The 18,556-nt window shown below is 43.5% G+C and overlaps 1 protein-coding gene across 2 annotated transcripts in view; it reads right to left on the bottom strand.

The window, feature by feature from the left end:
* Positions 1–18,556, bottom strand: part of ANXA7 (annexin A7) — a 44,431-nt gene that overhangs the window by 13,919 nt on the left and 11,956 nt on the right. For both annotated transcript variants that reach the window (XM_053691856.1, XM_053691857.1), the window contains 2 exons: positions 18,044–18,349; positions 15,493–15,533 (listed from right to left, as the gene is read on the bottom strand). In XM_053691856.1, the coding sequence (XP_053547831.1) occupies positions 15,493–15,533; positions 18,044–18,349 (347 nt within the window). The remainder of the gene's footprint in view (positions 1–15,492; positions 15,534–18,043; positions 18,350–18,556) is intronic.

Below are 18,556 nucleotides of genomic sequence, written 5' to 3'. Positions count from 1 at the left end.
AAAAAAAAAAAAGAGTAGCCTTAAAAACAGGGTAGGTTTGTGGATTCTCCATGCCAGGAAAGAAAATAATTTATCAGGTAAGCATACATTTGGTTTTCTTTCCAATGGCAGGGAGAGTCCACACAATCATTCATTACTGTTGGTAATCTAATACTCAAGCTAGAGAGGACACAGAATGAACTAGGAGGTAAAATAAGGCAGGCGGACACAATCTGAAGGCACCTCCGCTTGAAGCACTTTTCTCCCAAAAGAAGCCTCAGCTGAGGCAAAAACATCAAAACTTGTAAAACTTTGAAAAAGGTACGTAAAGATGACCAGGTAGCCGCCTTTGTTCCACAGATTCTTACTTAAAATTAAAAGCCCAATAAAAAGACACAATACGAGTAGAGTGAGCCATAATCCACTCAGGGGGCTGTTGACCGGTTTCCTCTGAAGCCAAACGAATCACACTCAACCAAAAGGAAAGGGTAGTCGCAGTGGCTTTCTGACCCTTGCGCTTACCGGCGTACACCACAAACAAGGAGAAAGATGGTCTAAAAACCTTAGTAGCATGGATATAAAAATTTCAAAGCACGCACCACATCCAGATTGTGCAACAAACGCCCCTTCTGAGAAGAAGGATTAGGACAAAAAGAAGGAACTATGATCTCCTGATTGCATTGCAGTCAGAGACCATCTTAGGTAGAAAACCCAACTTGGTACGAAGAACAGCCTTAGGCGCATGGAAAATAAGATAAGGGGGATCACACTAAGGCAGATAATTCTGAGACTCTATGAGCAGAAGTAGCCAGAAAAAAAAAAAAAAAAAAAAAACTTTCCAAAATAAAAGATTAATATCAACAGAATGCATAGGCTCAAATCGAGCCTGTTGAAGAGCAGGAAGAACACGATTAAGGCTCCAAAGTGGAGCAACAGGTTTAAACACAGGCCTGATTGTGACAAGGCCCTGAACAAAATATTGAAATGTTAGGAAGATTAGCTAACTTTTTGTTTAGTAATACAGAAAGGGCAGAAACCTGTCCTTTGAGAGAACTAGTTGACAATCCTTTCTCCAAACCTTCTTGGAGAAACAAAATAATTTGAGTAACACTCACCTTGAGCCAAGGAAAACCTTGAGCCTCACACCAGGTTAGGTAGGTGCACCACACCTTGTGAAACCTCAGACGAATTACCAGCTTACAAGCCTGAACAAACCAGTCAGAAAAACCTCTTTTAGACAGAACTATGCTTCCAATCTCCACGAAGTCAGCCACAACAGAGCGAAGTCAGCTACAACAGAGCATAGTCAGCCTTAAAGAATCTAAATTATGTTAAAGGAATGGGCCTTGAAGCAGAAGGTCCATTCTGAGGCAACCTCCATGGAGGAGAGAAAGTCATCTTCACTATATCTGCGAACCAGGTCTTGTGAGGCCAAGCTGGAGCAATTAGAATTACAGAGGACCGCACCTGTTTGATGCAGGCTATTACCCGGTGAAGGAGAGCAAACAGAGGAAACAGGAATGAACTTCTAAGGAACCGCTAACATGTCCACCAATACTGCTTGAGGGTTCCTAGATTATGACCCATGGGCAGTGTGGCAGTGAGATGAGAGGCAATGAGATCTCTCTAAGAACACCCCCACCTGGGTTCTCAGAGAACACCTCCGGATGAAGAGCCCACTCCCCAGGATGAAACGTCTCTGAGCAGGTAATCCGCCTCCCAATTGCCCACTCCCGGGATATGGAAGGCTGAAATAAGATAATTGTGGGTCTCAGCCCACTGAAGGATGAGAAAGACTTCCTTCATAGCCAGAGAACTACTCGTTTCTCCCCGATTATTGATATAAGCCACAGACATTATGTTGTCCAATTGAAATCTGATAAACCGGACAGATTGAAGTTGAGGCCACGGCATCAGACAATTGAAGATGGCTCTCAATTCCAGAATGTTGATGGGGAGAGAAGACTCCTCCAGAGACCAGATCCCCTGTGCGTTCAGAGGACCCCAGACTGCACCCCAGCCCAGAAGGCTGGTGTCCGAAGTCACAATCTCCCACAATGGTCTCATGTATGGCTGTCCAGGACGATCTGTTGGGATAGGTCAGAATGATCCGTTCCACTGACGGAGCATACATAGTTGTAGAGGTCGCAGATGAAAGCGAGCAAAAGGAATAATATCCATGGTAGCCACCATGAAACCCACTACTTCCATGCATTGTGCCACTGACAGGCCTGCAGATGACTGAAGTCGAGAAGAGTTTTGCTCGCCTGACATCTGTCAGAAAAATCTGTGATTGTACCCTTAAACACACACCCTGGTTTTGAGGACCAGAGAACTCTTGCCCAGATTTATCTTCCACCCATGGTCCCGAAGAAGGGACAAGAGTACATGTGAGACCTTGCAAAAGGAAAAGATGGAGCCTGAACCAAGATATCGTCCAGGTAAGGGGCCGCTGCAAATCCATGCATCCTGGCCACTGCTAGAAGAGCTCCTAACACATTCATAAAGATCCTTGGACCCGAGGTCAGACCAGGGCTACACATTGAAAATGTTTGTCCAGAAAGGCAAACTGCAGAAAATGAAAATGTTCCCTGATGATCATAACATGAAGGTATGTGTCCTTCAGGTATATATTGGTCATGAACTGACCCTCTTGAACCAATGGAAGTATATATCTGATAGTCTCCATCTTGAAGGACAGAGCCTTTTAGAAATTTGTTGACACTTAAAATCCAGAATAGAACGGAAAGTTCCCACTTTCTTGGGAACCACAAAAAGTTTTGACAAAAGGAAACTGCCTCTTGGATGGCAAGATCCACAGCCTATCCTGTACCCCTGGAGACTACTTCAAAACCCAGGATGTCCAAAAGTCAGGAGACCAAGTGTCTTGACAAAAAGCAAGTCTGCCCCCTGCATGATCCAGTCCCGGATCGGGGTGCATCCCTTAAGGTAATCAAGGTAGACCACTGGTATTCCTAAGAAATACCAGACACTTATCTACCATATAAGCATAAGTAAGATTACACACTAACAATGCAAATAAACTTGCATAGATGACTGTAAAAGTTATTTAGTTGTTTTTTTTTGCAGCATACGCACATATGCTATAAGAGACTCGAGTCTCAGGATTCAAAAACCCTGCCTGCTCAAGAGTTTACATCTGTGAAAACTCGATTTCTACAAGCCACTGCACTGATAACAACACAGTGAAAATCATTAATGCTAAAATATCTGGGTCTGATTATTTATCGTGGCAAAATAACCACAGCAGGATTAAAAACTCTAAGTCAACAGCTTGCTAGGCAGGGAAGTTATCCCTTAGGCCACTTAGGTCTTAGGTTCAGAGTGTAAAATTAAAAATACACACTCTGATAGTGCAAATATCTCTCCTAACAGAAGGGAAAAGAAAAAGAAAAAACATTGCACATGTTATTCTCAGAGAGGCATTTTTTCCAAAGGAAATATGTAAAATAATTTGGCAACGCTAATAAAATATTTCTTCCTAGTCCATATTTTTACCACTATCCCAATTAGGAGATGATGTAAAAAGGTTCAGCATAAAAATGACAACGCCCCTGGTAACTTCTTCAGTGAAGTACAAACTCCCATTGAGAATAAATAAAAATAATTTTCACAAAAGATAAGGAAATTGTAACGGTACCAACAGGATACCAAGGGTTAACACCAGGGAACAATGTCCTGCATAGGGAATCAGCAATTCACAACCCAGCCAGTTATCAGGTTTAAAACAGAATGTACATTATTAAGGCTCATATGCCCAGTATTTATGCAGGTCTGACCCCCCAGAAGGGGGGTTCAAAGAATGTTGTACATTACTTTACTTAGGCAGATAACAACTTAAACACCAGACACGTTTGGCTTTTCTTATCACTAGGCGTCTGCTCTCTAGATGTGATTAAACAATGGACTGTTTATCACTAACTTTAATGACAGTACACAATAGCTTCTTAAAGCTGAACACAGTTAACTCCTTCAGTACTGACAGAAGGGTCTGTCACATCTATATAGCACACAATACAGCCTATAGACAACCTTTCTTACATTATAGTCCAGAAGTGGCTAGGTTTGCCACAGAAATAATGAAAACCCCAGGGAGATCTATATATGCCCTATGTAAGGGAACATCATGAAAACAAAATTTATGCTTACCTGATAAATTTCTTTCTTTCTTGACACAATGAGTCCACTGAATATCTAATTACTATTGGGAATATCACTCCTGCCCAGCAGGACGTGGCAAAGAGCACCCAGCAAAGCTGTTAAATATCACCTCCCTTCCCTCCAACCCCAGTCATTCGACTGAAGCAAAGGAGAGAAAGGAAACAAGGTGCAGAGGTGTCTTAAAAACAGGGCGGGCCATGGACTCATGTCAAGAAATAAATAAATTTATCAGGTAAGCATAAATTTTGTTTTCTTTCTAATGACACAATGAGTCTACGGATCATCTAATTACTATTGGGAATCAATACCCAAGCTAGAGGACACATGATATGGCAGGGACAAGACAGGGAACCTAAACCGAAGGCACCACTGCTTGAAGAACCCTTCTCCCAAAAGAAGCCTCAGCCGAAGCAAAAGTATCAAATTAATAGAATTTTAGAAAAAGTGTGGAGAGGACCAAGTTGCAGCCTTGCAAATCTGCTCCACAGAAGTTTCATTTTTGCATGCCCAGGAAGAGAAAACAGCCCTCGTAGAATGAGCCGTAACTCTCTGAGGCTGCTGTCCCGCTGTTTTGTAGGCCAAGCGAATGATACTCTTCAGCCCCAAAGAAAGAGAAGTGGCCGTAGCTTTCTGCCCCTTACGTTTTCCAGAGAAAACCACAAACAAAACAGAAGACTGATGAAAATGCTTAGTCGCCTGTAAATAGAATTTCAGTGCACGCACCACGTCCAGATTGTGCAGCAGACGTTCCTTCTGAGAAGAAAGGTAGGACACAAGAAAGGAACAACAATCTCATGATTAATTTTCCGATCGGAAATCACTAGGGAGAAACCCTACTTAGTACACAAAACTACCTTATCCAAATGAAAAGATAAGGAGCCTCATACTATAATGCTGAGATCTCTGAAACTCTACAAGCAGATAAAATAGCAACCAGAACAAAACCTCAAGATAATTTAATATCCAAGGAATGCAGAGGCTCAAATGGAGCCTGATGAAGAACTTTTAAGAACTAGATAAAGACTCCAAGGAAGAGTAACCGGTTTAAACACAGGCCTGATATTGACCAAGGCCTGATATAACGATTGCACGTCTGGTACATCCACCAGACATTTATGTAACAAAATAGACAAGGCAGATATTTGATAGGGAGCTTGCCGATAAACTCTTCTCCAAGCCCTCTTGGAGAAAAGACAGAATTCTAGGAATCCTAACTACTCCAAGAGTAGCCCTTGGATTCACACCAATACAGATATTTACGCCATATCTTATGGTAAATATTTCTACTCACAGGCTTACAAGCCTGAATCATGGTCTCAATGATTGACTTTGAAAATCCATGCTTAGATAAAAATCAACCATTCAATCTCCAAGCAGTCCGCTTCAGAGAAACTAGATATGGATGAAGGAAGACCCCTGATGTAAAAGGTCCTTTCTCAATGGAAGTCTCCAAGGTGGACGAGATGACATCTCCACCAGGTCTACATACCAGATCCTGCGAGGCCACGCCAGAGCAATAAGAATCAGCTACGCCCTCTTGTTTGATTCAAGCAACGACCAGAGGAAGAAGAGCGAATAGAGGAAAAAAAAAGGTATGCTAGACTGAAAATTCCAGGAACCGCCAGAGCATCAGTACCGCCTGAGGATCCCTGGACCTTGACGCGTACCTCGGGAGCTTGGCATTCTGACGAAATGCTATGAGATCTTAATCCGGCTGTCCCCATTTGGGAATCAAGTTGGAAAAACACTTCCGGATGAAGTTCCCATTCCCCCGGGAGAAAGGTCTGTCTGCTCAGAAAAAATGCCTCCCAATTGTCCACTCCTGGAATGTGGATCGCAGATAGACAGCAGTTGAGGGTCTCTATCCACTGAAAAATCTTGGACACTTCTGACATGGCTAAGGAGCTCCGAGATCCTCCCTGATGATTGATTTAAGCCACTGAGGAAATGTTGTCCGATTGAAATCTGATAAACTGGGCTGAAGCCAACTGAGGCCAGGCTAGAAGAGCATTGAAGAATGCTCTCAGCTCTAGAATGTTTATGGGAAGAACAGACTCCTCCCGAGTCAATGTCCCCTGAGCCCGTAGAAGGCCCCAGACTGCTTCCCAACCTAGTAGGCTGGCGTCCGTTGTCACAATCACTCAGGAGGGTCAGCTAAAAACAGATTCCCTGGGAGAGATGATCCTGAGACAACCACCAAGGAAGAGACATTCTTGTCATCTGACCCAGATGAATTTGCAGAGATAGATCCGAATAATCCCCGTTCCACTGCCTGAGCATGCCTAACTGCAAAGGCCTGAGGTGGAAAACGAGCAAACGGGATGATGTCCATAGCAGCTACCATTAGACCGATTACCTCCATACATTGAGCCACTGATGGCTGAAGAGAGGATTGAAGTGTCAGACAAGCATCGAAAACTTTGAATTCTCTGTCCTCTGTCAGAAATATCTTCATCAATATGGAGTTTATTATTGTTCCTCAGAAGACTACTCTTGTAGATGGAATTAAGGAACTCTTTTCCAGACTCACCTTCCAACCATGAGAACATAGGAAGGTAAGAGCATCTCCGTGTGGGAGTTTGCTAGATGAAAATACTGGGTCTGAACCAGAATGTCGTCCAGATAAGGCGCCACTGCAATAGCCTGTAACCGGAGCACTGCCAACAGAGTTCCCAGAATCTTTGAAAAAATCTGGGAGCTGTAGCAAGACCTAAAAGAGCCACAAATTGGAAGGGTTTGTGGAGAAAAATAAATCTCAGAAACTTGTGATGATCCCTGTGGATGGGAACATGAAGGTACGCATCCCTTAAAGGGACACTGAACCCAAATCTTTTCTATCGTGATTCAGATAGAGCATGCAATTTTAAGCAACTTTCTAATTTACTCCTATTATCAAATTCTTTTCATTCTCTTGGTATCTTTATTTGAAATGCAAGAATGTATGTTTAGATGCCGGCCAATTTTTGGTGAATTCACCTATCAATAAACCAGTGCTTTCCACGGTTCTGAACAAAAAAACAGAATTTATGTTTACCTGATAAATTTCTTTCTCCAACGGTGTGTCCGGTCCACGGCGTCATCCTTACTTGTGGGATATTCTCCTCCCCAACAGGAAATGGCAAAGAGCCCAGCAAAGCTGGTCACATGATCCCTCCTAGGCTCCGCCTACCCCAGTCATTCGACCGACGTTAAGGAGGAATAATAGCATAGGAGAAACCATATGGTACCGTGGTGACTGTAGTTAAAGAAAATAAATTATCAGACCTGATTAAAAAACCAGGGCGGGGCCGTGGACCGGACACACCGTTGGAGAAAGAAATTTATCAGGTAAACATAAATTCTGTTTTCTCCAACATAGGTGTGTCCGGTCCACGGCGTCATCCTTACTTGTGGGAACCAATACCAAAGCTTTAGGACACGGATGAAGGGAGGGAGCAAATCAGGTCACCTAAATGGAAGGCACCACGGCTTGCAAAACCTTTCTCCCAAAAATAGCCTCAGAAGAAGCAAAAGTATCAAACTTGTAAAATTTGGTAAAAGTGTGCAGTGAAGACCAAGTCGCTGCCCTACATATCTGATCAACAGAAGCCTCGTTCTTGAAGGCCCATGTGGAAGCCACAGCCCTAGTGGAATGAGCCGTGATTCTTTCGGGAGGCTGCCGTCCGGCAGTCTCGTAAGCCAATCTGATGATGCTTTTAATCCAAAAAGAGAGAGAGGTAGAAGTTGCTTTTTGACCTCTCCTTTTACCTGAATAAACAACAAACAGGGAAGATGTTTGTCTAAAATCCTTTGTAGCATCTAAATAGAATTTTAGAGCGCGAACAACATCCAAATTGTGCAACAAGCGTTCCTTCTTTGAAACTGGTTTCGGACACAGAGAAGGTACGATAATCTCCTGGTTAATGTTTTTGTTAGAAACAACTTTTGGAAGAAAACCAGGTTTAGTACGTAAAACCACCTTATCTGCATGGAACACCAGATAAGGAGGAGAACACTGCAGAGCAGATAATTCTGAAACTCTTCTAGCAGAAGAAATTGCAACTAAAAACAAAACTTTCCAAGATAATAACTTAATATTAACGGAATGTAAGGGTTCAAACGGAACCCCCTGAAGAACTGAAAGAACTAAATTGAGACTCCAAGGAGGAGTCAAAGGTTTGTAAACAGGCTTGATTCTAACCAGAGCCTGAACAAAGGCTTGAACATCTGGCACAGCTGCCAGTTTTTTGTGAAGTAACACCGACAAGGCAGAAATCTGTCCCTTCAGGGAACTTGCCGATAATCCTTTTTCCAATCCTTCTTGAAGGAAGGATAGAATCCTAGGAATCTTAACCTTGTCCCAAGGGAATCCTTTAGATTCACACCAACAGATATATTTTTTCCAAATTTTGTGGTAAATCTTTCTAGTTACAGGCTTTCTGGCCTGAACAAGAGTATCGATAACAGAATCTGAGAAACCTCGCTTCGATAAAGTCAAGCGTTCAATCTCCAAGCAGTCAGCTGGAGTGAAACCAGATTCGGATGTTCGAACGGACCCTGAACAAGAAGGTCTCGTCTCAAAGGTAGCTTCCAAGGTGGAGCCGATGACATATTCACCAGATCTGCATACCAAGTCCTGCGTGGCCACGCAGGAGCTATCAAGATCACCGACGCCCTCTCCTGATTGATCCTGGCTACCAGCCTGGGGATGAGAGGAAACGGCGGGAACACATAAGCTAGTTTGAAGGTCCAAGGTGCTACTAGTGCATCCACTAGAGCCGCCTTGGGATCCCTGGATCTGGACCCGTAGCAAGGAACTTTGAAGTTCTGACGAGAGGCCATCAGATCCATGTCTGGAATGCCCCAAAGTTGAGTGACTTGGGCAAAGATTTCCGGATGGAGTTCCCACTCCCCCGGATGCAATGTCTGACGACTCAGAAAATCCGCTTCCCAATTTTCCACTCCCGGGATGTGGATAGCAGACAGGTGGCAGGAGTGAGACTCCGCCCTGAGACTCTGCCTATGCTTTGGGAAAGCCCCTAAAGAATAAGGTGTCTAAAACAGTGCCTGCCGATATTATTATATCAAAATACCCAGAATAAATGATTCCTCAAGGCTAAATAAGTGTTAATATCAATCGATTTAGCCCAAAAAATGTCTACAGTCTAAATAAGCCCTTGTGAAGCCCTTATTTACAATCGTAATAAACATGGCTTACCGGATCCCATAGGGAAAATGACAGCTTCCAGCATTACATCGTCTTGTTAGAATGTGTCATACCTCAAGCAGCAAGGACTGCAAACTGTTCCCCCAACTGAAGTTAATGCTCTCAACAGTCCTGTGTGGAACAGCCATGGATTTTAGTTACGGTTGCTAAAATCATTTTCCTCATACAAACAGAATTCTTCATCTCTTTTCTGTTTCTGAGTAAATAGTACGTACCAGCACTATTTGAAAATAACAAACTCTTGATTGAATAATGAAAAACTACAGTTAAACACTAAAAAACTCTAAGCCATCTCCGTGGAGATGTTGCCTGTACAACGGCAAAGAGAATGACTGGGGTAGGCGGAGCCTAGGAGGGATCATGTGACCAGCTTTGCTGGGCTCTTTGCCATTTCCTGTTGGGGAGGAGAATATCCCACAAGTAAGGATGACGCCGTGGACCGGACACACCTATGTTGGAGAAAAATAGCTTAGATGCCTTCTTTTTCAAATAAAGAAAATTTAGAAAAATTAATAGGAGTAAATTAGAAAGTTGTTTAAAATTGCATGCTCTATCTGAATCACGAAAGAAAAAATTTGGGTTCAGTGTCCCTTTAATCTACTGTTGTCATAAATTGACCCTCTTGAACTAAAGGAAGAATGAAGGAATGAAGGAAGAAACAAATAGTTTTCATTTTGACGGACGGCACTCTGAGAAATTTGTTTAGACTCTTGAGCTACAAGATTGGACTGAAGATTCACACTTTCTTGGGTACCACAGATTGGAGTAAAATCCCAGACCCTGTTCCTGAATTGGAACAGGAACGATCACCCCCATTTTGGATAGATCCCAAACACAACGTAAGAATGCCTCTTTATCGGTTTGACAGAATCTAGAGAAAATAAATCTGCCCCGGGGGTAAAGGTCTTGAATTCTAGTTTAGATCCCTGGGAGACCATGTATATCACCCAAGGGTCCTGAACATCTCAAACCCAAGCCTGAGCGAAAAAGGAAGTCTGCCCCCCACAAGATCCGGTCCTGGATCGGGGGCAGACCCTTCATGCTGACTTTAGATCATTAGCTGGCTTCTTGGATTGCTTTCCCTTATTCCAAGATTGGATGGGTCTCCAGGAAGGCTTGGACTGTTCCTGTTTTGTAGAGGGAAGAGGAAGGTTTACCCTTGAAGTTTCGAAAAGAACGAAAATTACTCTGACGTCCCTCCTGCTTATTTCTCTTACCCTGAGGAAACGTCCTTTTCCTCCTATAATATCAGAAATAATCTCAGCCAAAGCTGGGCCAAACAAGGTCTTACCCTTGTAAGGAATAGCCAAAAGCTTAAACGACACATCTGCCGACCAAGATTTCAACCACAAGGCACCGAGAGCCAGAATGGCAATCCAGTTTCTTATCCATAGGATCCTTAAAAGAACAGCTATCCTCTATGGGAATAGTAGTTCTCTTAGCTAAAGTGGAAATTGCCCCTTCCACCATGGAGACCGTTTGCCAAGACTCTTTGATAGAGTCATCAATGGGAAACATCTTCTTAAAGATAGGAGAAAAAGGAATACTCGGCTTCTCCTATTCCTTCACAATAATTTCTGAAGCCCAATCTGGTACGGGAAAACATTGCAGCATGGAAGGTACATCATAATACTGGTTAAGTTTACTAGACTTTTTAGGGTTGACAATGACAGTAGAGTCAGAGTCGTCCAGAGTAGCCAAAACCTCCTTGAGTAGTAAACTTCAGCATCAGAGGAAGGCATTACACTGTCAGAATCTGAGATTTCACCCTCAGATGCTACCGAAAAATCCTCATTAGATTTATGAGAGGAAGCATTCGGAATAGCCACGAAAGAGTCAGATACCTTACGCACTGATTCTTTAGACTTATTCTTGCGCTTTCCCTGTAGCATGGGAAAAGCAGACAATGCATCAGAAACTGCAGAAGACACGAGGGAAGCAATGTCTTGCAAGGAGACCCCAGCCGGAGCTTGAGAAGAAGCGTAGGGCATTGAATTAATGGGTACTAAAATTTGGGACACCTGAGGAGAAAAAGGCAGCATATCTAGCACATTGTCAGAAGACTCCTGGACAGCATCCGTCTTAGACAATATAGGCTCAAAAATCTATCCTTAAGATTTAATGTTCTCTCAACACATGAGGAACAAAAAGGAATTGGTGGTACAATATTAGCAATCAAACATAAAGGACAACTGTAATCTGTAACAGAGTCTTGGTCCATCTTAACAGAATAAATAAACAATTAAATTATGAACAATTTAAATAAAGAAAAAATGTTACTGTTTCTTTAAATTTTAAAATGAAACTGCTTTATTTTTGATGTAATGAAAAAACGAAACTGCTTTATTTTACAAGATATTGAGTAATAAAAACATCTTAAAGGCACCTCAAACAGCCTCTACACCTCATCAATAGCTTTGCTAAGGTGCCTATTTAAAAATAAACTGCTTTATTTTTTAAAACCTGAATCCAAACTGGAGCTGTTTCAGTAATGACAGGCTAACAATTAAAAACGATAAGATGCAGATATCTCTCCCCCATACACAGGAAGTGAGAGAATAAGTGTGCAAGAGATAGATTTTTACCTCACACAAGCCCTAATAAAACCACCAAAATGAGCCAAGTTCTCCTCAAGTCCCCAGTTCCTGCAATACTGCCATACATAACCCCCCTTACAACACTAGGAGTAATGTATTAAATATCCCTGTTAGGGAAATAGTAAAGTGCCATGTTTTTTCCTTAAAGCTGCTTAAGAAAATAAATTAGCACTTACCACAATAAATCTGCCTGGCAGCAAGGCAGCTCACTAGGTTTAAGAGGTCCTTTCCCTCACATGGACCTGTGGAAAATAATAAGGGCAGCAACTTTTATTTAAATATGAGGGAAGCGCAGTGAGAATTATGTCCCACAAGTTCCCTTTGCTTAAAAGCCACCAATGCTCTACTGAAGAGACTGAAATGGACTACAGCTACACACTGGAGTAAATACAGCACATACTAGTACTGCAAATAAAATAATAAACTCTTGATTGAAGAATCTTTCCAGACACCCAACTTTACCACTTCCTTACACTAACGTAGTCAAAGAGAATGACTGGGGTTGGAGGGAAGGGAGGTGATATTTAACAGCTTTGCTGGGTATTCTTTGCTGCCTCCTGTTGGGCAGGAGTGATATTCCCAATAGTAATTATATGATCTGTGGACTCTGTGTCATTAGAAAGAAAATAAACAGGGACTAAAAAAGGGTAGAAGAGATCGAGTCTGACAAATGTCAGAAATACAATTCCTGAGAAATATAGGAAACAGACATCTAAACTTGATGTGCAGGGTATGTCTCAGACACCATATGAGTGAGACCCCAGAAAATAATATCAGATAAACAGCCCACATGGTAGAAGGGAACACGGTGGCCACATGGTATAACCGACACTAACAGGGACCCTCCTAAATGTAGAAGGAGATTCATCCTCCATCCAAATATATTGTTAAGCTAGACATAGCAGTTGAAGAAAAGGTGATGGCCAGGCACACATTTGTCTTAATCCTTTACAAAGCGTTCCCCGTTAAGGGGTTTGTCTCAGCAATATTTGGTAGGAGGGAGCCATTAGAATGTCCCCTCAAAAAACTCCATAACAGGAGCGACTTACCACCTTCTGGGCCTCACGAACAGGTTCTGCTGCGTTAAAGAGCAGATCTGGCATGGATAGGAGAGCGTGCGCCAATTCAGCATGGCGAACTGCTAAGAGATAGGCCACGCCCTTAGCTACGCTCTTCAAACTTCCAAGCGTGCAAACCAATCACCCATACCCTCCGCTACAAGCGGTGATTCTGTCTCCACTTAAAGCAAATTAAAGGTAAAAAACGCTACCGTGCTGTTGAATAAAGGTGCGCAAGATAGCGCTACTAACACACCCGCCCTGAACAAGAGCGGCCGAGAGAAGCGAGTACTCTAAAATGCCCAAATAGAGTAGCGAGTAGCAGGGATGTACTATTGGGCGTCCCACAACCGCTTATCCTGTGGCATCTGATGGGGCAAAAGGCGGTCTAACACTGAACCGCAAGTCAAACCCCACGGTTTCAGAGAATTCCTTTAATTAAGGCTGAGAGTCCAGGTCCAAATGATAAAGAGGAAGAGCTAAAATTCCTCCCAAAGTGAGAACATTGCCAACTTTATGTGAGTGAAAATCCACCACCATAGATCCTAGGTCCCATTACAAAATCCTCCTGATCACATTAAATACCCCTTGTGAGGTTGCCGGTGGCCACCTGTCACCCATCTGCCATGTCCCAGAAAAATCCTCCCAAGTAAGAGAGAGAGAGAAAATGGGACATACCTCAGAGGTTCATCGCTGTGATGCAGACACAGTCTTCTAGGTCCGACAGTCTCCATGATCCAGCTGACAGGGACCTGAGATAAAAGGAAAGCAGTGTAAGCTTACATTGGTTGCCTGAGGGGTGTTAGCAGATATGTACTAGGAGGACGACAGAGAAGTTCCCTGCGACATCCAGTAGTTAACTTTCACCACAACTCACAGAGGATTATATGGTTACACTGTGAACCCCAGTCCTGTCTTGCAGGGAAACTACCTATTAAACAACGAAGGGGCCGAATTGCAAGCTCCAAATGGAGCTTGATGCCCCGGGTTCCGCGCGAGCCTTCAGGCTCGCCGGAAACAGCAGTTATGAAGCAGTGGTCTAAAGAACGCTGCTCTATAACTGGTCCACCTGCTCTGAGGCTGAAGACATCAATCCGCCTGATCCTTTATGATCGGGCTGATTGACACCGCCTGCTAGCGAATCTACAGGGGGCGCATTGCACAATCAGTTCTGGTGAACTGCTTGTGCAATGATAAATGCTGACAGCGTATGCCATTGGCATTCATCAATGTCTGTCAGACATGATCCGCTGAGCAGATCATGTCGGACAGACCGATGATAAATCGGCCCCTAAATATCCATATTTCTTCAGAGCCTTTTCTTGGCCAAGCTCCTAGTTAGAGAGGCAAAGAATTACTGGGGAGTATGGGAAGTGGGAGGAATACTTAATGCTTTGGCTGGGGTGTCTGCCTCCTCCTGGTGGCCAGGTGTTTAATTCCTAACAGTAATAAATGAATTTGTGGACTCTCCATGCCATTGGAAAGAAAATATGACTATAAACAATACTGTATGTGTTGTGTAACACACTAATCACTGCGATGAAAAATTAATGTGTTTAATTTACAGAGGATCTTTGCCTGGTCACTTTAATTTCATTTGAATTTGGTAAATGTATTTTGTGATGGTTTTATTTGCCAGTTACATACACGAGGCACTGACAGAATTATCCCAGATATGTTACCAACTGTAACCAAACTGTGTGCAGTGAGTCTATCACACGTTAACAGCACAGCAACCAAACCAATAGCACATGCAGATACCAGCCTCGCAAGCATATCCGTGGCCACGCAGTCACCTTGGTCCAACACCCTATTTCCCCACATTGCAGGAAAAAGTAAAAATGTATTTGGGAATAGGAGAGAAATCAGAGTTAGGAGACTTAAGGAATTTAAACTGATCTTACATGGGCACAATTATTGTCAAATACATAAAAAGGTCCCTGGTAAAAGGTTTGTCCTGTGCATCTGTTCATTGCTAAAGGGTGCTTGATATTTAAATAAGGTTTAAAAGGGTTGGGGGAAACAGCTGGCTTCAGTGTAAAAGGAAAACTATGTTCCTGCCAAATGACCCATGTACAGAAAAAGGAGGAAGATCGTTAGTGTATCTGGCAAGAAATGATGCTGTTATATGTGGGCTATAAAAGGGTAACATCTGCATTATGCTCCCCGTCACACAAGTACACTGTTAGTCTTCACCTCCGATACCAGAAAAGAAAGAGGATTTAGCTCAGTCAGATTGTGTGTATAATATAACTTTAATTAAACAAATATGATACATATCTTAATACACTGAGGAAGCAGGTTATGGATTATAGAAGCACTGATACTGCCGGTGTGACAATAGGACTAAGCAGTGTGTGGTACGTGCAAGAAACAGTCACATTACAGGTGTATTACTTTAACATCAGTGGCAGCAGCATCACTGGGACAATAGCTGAAAGGGTTAACATTTGCCAAGGGTAAAACATACCGCCTGTGGCTGTCCTGGTGCCGGCCCGCTGGGGTATCCACCTGTTCAAGACAATTACTGATCAATATTTCAACAAGTTAGAGCCTGAGTCACTGATATAGCAACTACAAAACGGTTAGTAAACTACTTAGCCACTGACTGGGGTGTACACTCTTGTGCATGAGCTAGTGTATCCTCACCAGAGGAGCGTGCACAGGGTACCTGCCAAAAGACTGCACACTGCAGGCTACTGATTTATCTACATAATTATTATTACGTTCTCTACATTTACATATAACCTGCACCTCCAAGCAGCACATGCGCAAAACACAAATGGGCGGGCATTTATGTGCAAATAATGGCGGTATACTGTTATACAGTCTAGGAGCTCTGGTTAGTAATGTGTGTTAATAAATTCGCTTGTTATTTCCTGCTGGTTAAAACCTGTATAAAGCAGGGCCGTCCCAGCCTACAGCAGAGTCTCTGTATAGAGCAGGGCCGTCAAGTCTACAGCTACTTCAATAACAAAATCGACTCCATCAGAAAAATCTCCCACCCCCTCAAAAGCTCACAATCATCCAAAATTCAATTATCCATAAATTTAGCTCTTTCGCCCCTGTTACTGAGGAAGAAGTTTCTGCCCTTATACTGTCTTCACACCTCACTACCTGTCCCCTCGACCCCATCCCCTCCCTCTCTTCTACTCTTACCCCTATACTCACATTTTGAACCTCTCCCTCATCTCTAAAACATGCACTGGTCACATCCAACTACTGCCCTATTTCCCTACTCCTCCTTGCCTCAAAGCTTCTTGAAAAGCTAGTATATGCACGCCTATCTCAGTAACTTACATTAAACTCCCTCCTTGATCCACTGCAATCTGGATTTTGCCACATCACTCCACAGAGACAGCTATTGTTAAAGTTACCAATGACCTACTTACAGCAAAATCCAAAGGCCACTTCTCTCTGCTTATCTTCCCTGATCTGCCTGCAGCCTTTGATACTTTTGACCACCCTCTTTTGCTCCAAACCCTTCAATCCTTCGGCATTTGCGACACCGCTCTCTTGTGGTTCTCTTCCTACTGGTCTAACCGTACCTAGCCTTCTATGTGGCATCCTCTGCCCTGTTAGCACTTTCTGTTGGGGTACCGCAAGGCTCTGTCCTTCTCTTCTCAATCTACAAGCGTCATTAGGTTCCTTATTAAAGTCCCACGGGTTTTAAATTTCATTTGTATGCCGATGACACCCAAATCTACCTCTCTGCACCAGACCTAGCTCCTTCCTTGCTAACCGTGTCACTAAATGTCTCTCATATCTCATCCTGGATGTCTTTTCACTACATTAAGCTAAATCGCTCCAAAACTGAGCTCCTTATTTCCCCCCCTTCTTTCAAAATCTCCACCCCCCATTTCTTTATAACTGTCGACAACTCCATTACCCGCATGCCCGATGTCTTGGGGTCACACTTGACTCAGATCACTCCTCACTTCAGTCACCACTTCCACCTTAAAAAACCATCTCTAAAATTAGACATTTACTTACACAAGACACAACTAGGATTTTAATCCACTCGCTCATCCTTTCGTACCTAGACTACTGCAACTCCATCCTCTCTGGTCTCCCTAGCTGCTGCCTAGATCTTTAACAATCCATAATGAATGCCTCTGCCAGGCTCACCTTCCTTACAAGTCGCTCTTCATCTGCTGCACCTCTCTGCCAATCCCTTCACTGGCTTCCTCTTGCCTCCAGGGTTAAAAAACAAAATCCTTACTCTGACATACAAAGCCCTCAACTGCATTGCTCCTTCCCGTCTCCAGATACTCTCCCTCCTGTCCCCTTCGCTCTGCTAACAATCTCCTACTCTCCTCCTCTCGTTACCTTCTCACACTCCCGTTTACAGGACTTCTCCAGACTGGCTCCCATCTTGTGGAACCATTTGCCTTGCTCCACAAGACTCTCCTCTAGTTTTGAAAGCTTCAAGCGCTCCCTAAAGACTCTACTGTTCAGGGACGCTTACAACCTACACTAACCTCCCTATCTCCACTGCTATCCCCTTGAACCCCTTAGCATGTAAGCCTATGAGCCCAGCTGTTTGTAGGTCACCTTCATAAGAGCTGACTACAACAGTGCAACTCTGGGCAGGGACCTCTACCCATTTGATCCCTATAAATGTTACCTTGTATACCGCCTATGTTTATATGCAGAATCTGTTGGCGCTCTACAAATACCTAATAATAATAATAATGCACAAGAATACAGTGTGGGCCTAGAGGACTTTATTTCACCACCACTAACTCTCCGACCTCAACCTTCTTACTGCTTTATATCCGAGTGTATATTTAGGTTCATGACCACTTATCTTGATAAATCTTTGCTCATTTTGAGAGAAAAAAATAAATATACAATCTTACTAGCTGTGCAAATGTAAAGCTATCCAATGTGGCCCCACATGTGAGCAGGTCGGACACTCCAGTATATGAACTGTACAGGGAAACTGCAGGAATAACCCAGATCACAGCAACTATTAGCCAAGCAGTTCCCTCTAACATATTACTGTTTTACATACTGACCTGGAGCTTGCCCCGGTACTGCTCCTCCGTAGGTCTGTGCAGAAGGTTGTTGATAGCCTCCGTATCCCTGCCCTCCGGCAGGGGGCCCATACCCACCAGCAGGTGCACCGTACCCGCCAGGAGGAGCTCCAAAGCCACCGGCACTAGGGGCACCAAAGCCACCTGCACCTGGTGCTCCAAAACCACCAGCTGGGGCACCAAACCCAGGCCCTCCATACCCAGGGAACCCTTGGGGTGCCCCATATCCTGGTGCACCAGAAGGGGCCCCATATCCAGCCCCTCCGCCAGGAGCCCCATAGCCTGGACCTGGAAATAAAACATAAAAACAGGATAAGCAAAATTCTGAAAACTCATTGGCTTTCACAAATACAGTGTGTGTTTGCGCGCATGCACCCCCCACCCCACCCCCCCGTACACACACACACTCCCTACACACACACACACACACACACACACACACACTCCCTACACACACACACACACACACACACACACACTCCCTACACACACACA

The sequence above is a fragment of the Bombina bombina genome, chromosome 9 (genome assembly GCF_027579735.1).
Source record: "Bombina bombina isolate aBomBom1 chromosome 9, aBomBom1.pri, whole genome shotgun sequence".
Classification (NCBI taxonomy): domain Eukaryota; kingdom Metazoa; phylum Chordata; class Amphibia; order Anura; family Bombinatoridae; genus Bombina; species Bombina bombina.
The sequence above is the reverse complement of the archived record's forward strand: the minus strand, read 5'-3'. Positions and strand labels throughout refer to the sequence as shown.